The 4,938-nt window shown below is 41.5% G+C and overlaps 1 protein-coding gene across 1 annotated transcript in view; it reads right to left on the bottom strand.

Moving 5' to 3' along the window:
• Positions 1-321: 321 nt before the first annotated feature.
• LOC103129402 (gastrula zinc finger protein XlCGF52.1-like) overlaps positions 322-4,938 on the bottom strand; it is a 9,969-nt gene continuing 5,352 nt past the window's right edge. The window contains exon 3 of the mRNA XM_007540485.1: positions 322-1,691. Within this exon, the coding sequence (XP_007540547.1) occupies positions 352-1,626 (1,275 nt within the window). The 5' untranslated portion in view covers positions 1,627-1,691 and the 3' untranslated portion in view covers positions 322-351. The remainder of the gene's footprint in view (positions 1,692-4,938) is intronic.

Below are 4,938 nucleotides of genomic sequence, written 5' to 3'. Positions count from 1 at the left end.
ACAATTCTTCCTTTGTGTATCTACATATGATTTGTCTTGAACTGCCATGTGACTATTTAAAGCAAACCACTCGATAAATCCTGTTCGTCTGCTGTGTGGCTTTGTACATGTCTGGTTAAATTGGACTTGAATCAAAATCTTTGCTCACAAATGTCACAACTATATGGTTTGTCTCCTGTGTGGCTTTTCACGTGTCTGTCCATTGGTGTCTATACAACAAACATAAAGTGTGCGGACACACACAAAGGTAGTTTAGAGAGACCGATTCGGCTGGGTAGCCATGTTTTTTAGACTGTGGGAGTACCCAGAGAGAGCCCATTCTTGAACGGCAGAACAAGCATTTATTGTTCCCTAAGCAGTTTCTCCTCCAGTGTGGATCCTCATGTGATTTCTTAAAGCAGGTTTTGCAGTAAATCTTCGACTACATACATCACAACCAAATGGTTTATCTCGTCTGTGGATTGTCATGTGACCGTTTAAAGCAGACTTCTGAAAAAATCTTCGTCCACAAACCTCACATCCAAAAGGTCTTTCTCCTGTGTGACTTTTCACGTGTCTGTTTAGATTTGACTTGAATCGAAATCTTTGCTCACAAACATCACAACTAAACGGTCTGTCGCCTGTGTGGATTCTCATGTGGCAGTTTAAATGAGAATTTTCACTGAATCTTTTCCCACAGACATCACAACCAAACGGTTTATCCCCTGTGTGGATTGCCATGTGACGGTTTAAAGCAGACTTTCCGATAAATCTTTGCCCACAAACATCACAAATAAATGGTTTGTCTCCTGTGTGGACTCTCATGTGACTTTTTAAAGTTGATTTTAACCTGAACTTCTGTTCGCAAACATCACAAATAAATGCTTTTTCTCCAGCATGAATTCTGATGTGATTGTTTAAAGTTGATTTATTACGAAATTTTCGCTCACAAAAGTCACAGCTAAAAGGTTTGTCTCCTGTGTGAACTCTGATATGTCTGTTTAAACTTGATTTAACTCTAAATTTTTGTTCACAAACCTCACAACTAAATGGTTTTTCTCCTGTGTGAATTTTCATGTGTCGATTTAATTTAGACTTAACTCTAAATCTTTGCTCACAAACATCACACCCGTAGGGTTTCTCTCCTGTGTGGCATTTCATGTGTTTGTTGAGATAATCCTTCCTGTTGAAACATTTACCGCAGTCAGGACAACTATGCAGCTTCAGATGTGGCTGGACCTCACTGGCTGAGCTTGAATGATCGGCCATGTGACTCTGAAGAGAGCGCTTGTTGTTAAACTGCTGGCCACATTCAGAGCAGCTCGGGGATCTGTTGACACCTGACTCAGGAGTCCTGCTCTCCTTCCACTCATCATCACTGTCTTCAGTTTCAGACCCCGAGTCAGGCTGCTCCACATCATCTTCCTCTCCCTCAGGTTCTGCTTTCAGGTTCTGCTGAGCTGAGCTGCTGCTTGGCAGTTCTCCATCTTCTGTTTGATGAAGATGAGAGATCAGAGGTTCCTCTTCATCATCTTCACTCTTTATGAGAACAGCAATGACTGGAGACCTGGAGGCATCAGCCTCCTCCTTCACACTGAGCGGCTCCCCCTGCTGGCTGCTCCAGGGTTCCTCCTCTTCCTCCTTCATGTGGACGGGCTCTGGGTGGTTCTGGTCCAGATCAGGACTCGGTTCTTCTTTAACCAGCAGAATATCTGCAGGGAACACAGAAACAGATTATGAACAATTGTAGTTTCTTAATAATTCTGTTAAATTTCATACCCAGAAATGTTTAACATGTATTGAAAGTCTTTCCTAACAACCTGTGAAGGCAGAGCAGCTCTTCCTGGTCTCTTAGTCCTTCCTTTTGAAAGTCATTTTATCATTCTCAGTTTCCCTCCAAATCATTATAGAATTGTGCTGCTGACGGTAAATGGACTGAACTTACATAGTGTTTTTCCAGTCATTTTGACCACTCAAAGCTTTACAGTAGAGTCACATTCTCTCATTCACACTCACAAACATTTATACACCAATACTTCCATAGGCAGTTTGGGGTTAAGTGCATTGCCCAGAGGCACATCAACATGTGGTAGACGACGACTCCACCCACAGAGCCACTGTCGCCCGAGTTGCTCTGTTACTGACATCTTGACTTTTTTCTCTTACAATTTTAAATTGCTCAGTTTCTGGTACAGGGTTCCCACTGGCACTTAGAAAAACATTCCAAGACTTTTCCATGACTCTCCATGACATTCAGTATAATTTTCCATGACCCACAAAGAAAAGTGTGACTGATGGACTGAACCTCACCAAGCTGAGCTACAGCAAACACGTAAAGGTGAGGCAGACAGGGAGGAAACAAATGAAAAAAATGTGGAAATGAAGGCCAACAGAGAGACATGAATTGAAAAGTGTCAATTAATGCAGGAATCATATGATGATGATGTCATAAACAAAAACATATTAGCAGTAAACACAAGACTGTACATATGCAGAACTAACAGACAGGAACACACATCACAGCACCACTAGTCTTCAACTGGAGGCTTATTTGATGATTAAATAAATACATATTGTTAATAAAATAGAATAATAATATCCACTGCAGTGTGCACAGAGCCTTACAAAAGACAAAGAACAGTTCTCACCGAGAACCGGCTCTTTACTATGATCCGTAGTAAAGAATTGTTCAGAGGAATCAGATTGTTCCTGAATGTTGCCAGATCAACTCTCTATTTGCACGGTTCACAACAATCACTCCAAGTTAATGACTTTTTCTATATATTTCATGCTCGCACACACACGTTTGTGTTGCTATCTTTGTGGGGACTTTCCATTGACTTCCATTCATTTCTACAGCCTAAACCTGACCTTTACCCTAACCCTAACCCTAACCAACCAAAACTCAATTCATACCTTAGCCCTAACTCTGACCCCTGACCCAAAAACAGGGTTTCCCCTTGTGGGGACCAGGCTCCGGTCCCCATGAGGAGCAATTGGTCCCCACAACGTAGTTTATGTCAGGAAAATCGTCCCCACAAGGTATTACAAACAAACGTGCGCACACACACACACACACACACAGAAGCAAATCAGCTAGTCAGGTTTTTGAAAGATCGGCAATTGGCCAGAAAATTGCAATCGGTGCACCGCTGCTTTCTTTTTAAAATTGTGATCTGTCTGCCTGTAACAGTGTTTAGGTCAAAGAGTCCCATCTGCTTTATTTATCAGGACGATGGGGAAATAGCGCCCCCTCTCTGTGTGGCTGGTAATATGCTGCTGGCCACTGCACTCAGTGCCAGTCTGTGAAAGCTGCACAAGAGGTGAATTGCATTCTTCAGCACACCGCATAGAAATGTGTTAGCAACACATGAAACATCATTTTTATTAACTAAGACGAATAGAGTGTAATGAATATTTACTAGATGTGTGCCTGGCACCAATTTCTGTACTTTCAGTTTCTTTAATACTGTAAAACACTTCATGCTAAGTTAAAAGCTAACGTAGCGCTCTGTCGTAGAGTGCTGAGTGAAGATGAGCCGCTGCACTGATTCGAACCCGATAAGTTTCTCATTCAGGAGTTAAACTGCCTGATTACCCAGAAACTCCTTAAAAACAACAACACAATGCAGAGTTCAGGAGTTACTTGGGCCGGCCCGGTACAGTGGAGGGAAGCAGAACCCGGTTACATGTAGAATGGTTGATTACTGTAATCAATGTAAAGACCATTACTACAAGCTAAATATATTTAGGAGTTATTAAAGTATTTGAACATCTTGAACATGTCTACATATTCAATAAAACATTCCTAAGGCAGAAAAACTTGACAAAGTTCTCTATCCATCCTCTATGTACCGTATTTATTTATTCTTCTTCATTTCTATCTTTATCTGTTTCTCTCCCTCTATCAATTTTTATGAACCGCATCTTTCCCTCTAATTATCAGGTTTATTTCCTGACCAAGCTCAGATAGTCAGGGTCAGTTTTCCCCTCCCACAGCCAAACCTGGTCAAAACTATAATTCACTGATGACCTTCGGCCTTCGCCATATGATCAGGACGGTTCCTCCCGCCGCTGCTAGCTGAGGCTAAAGCTAGTTCTACGTTTTTAACTTTGCACTGAGCGAGCAGAGCAGTCGCGTTACTTTTCTGTGACTTTCGCTGTTTTCTTGCTCTTTCATTCGTTCTGCTGCTTGTTTCCAGTCGAGAAACCCGTTTCAAAGCATCACCGACTGTTAGCATCGTTAACCCAGCCGGGGGAGGGAGGATAACTCGGCCTGTGTGGATGTACTCACCACCTGGCTTTCAAAGCGCAATCTGGAGAAGAATCGTTTCTGATTTTCTGTAAATCTGTTCCGATGCTTTAAAATTAACATCCATATTTTGACAGCTCCCTGCTTCAGTCGAGCAGCAAGAGACAGCAGCTTAGTGCACAGTAAGTTTTTATTTAATGTAATGTAATGGATGTTTAGAATAGAAACGGGTTTAATAAGCAACTTTACCATGTAATGGCTCAGTTAATGTAACTTTGAAAGCACAAACCTTGGAATTTTTAACCGTCTGAAAGCACGTGTTCGCTCCAGGGTAGCTTGCTACCGCGTGCGCTGGCTAGCTAGCTAGCAGCACACGTGGTAGCAAGCTACCCCGGACCAAACACGTGCTTTCAGACGGTTCTATGTCGGATACTTACCCTTTAGTTTTTCGTTTTATTTAACTGTGATACTTAACCAATACCTACTGTTTGTCTTTTGATGACAATTAAAATTCTTTTATTTTTCATAGACCCTTTTCACATGACGTCACACAACCTCCGTTTTGGCTCGAAGCTGTGTATCTTTAGTTCCGGTGTACATAGTAAGTAACGATAAAGTTGTCTATTTCATATATATATATATATGTAAAATGGACACATATATATCTATATAGAGACATATATATAGAAAGAGAGATTTAGATATAT

Source organism: Poecilia formosa, unplaced genomic scaffold (assembly GCF_000485575.1).
Source record: "Poecilia formosa unplaced genomic scaffold, Poecilia_formosa-5.1.2 Scaffold543, whole genome shotgun sequence".
NCBI lineage: Eukaryota > Metazoa > Chordata > Actinopteri > Cyprinodontiformes > Poeciliidae > Poecilia > Poecilia formosa.
Note: the sequence above shows the minus strand (reverse complement) of the source record. Positions and strands in the feature narration are given on the sequence as shown.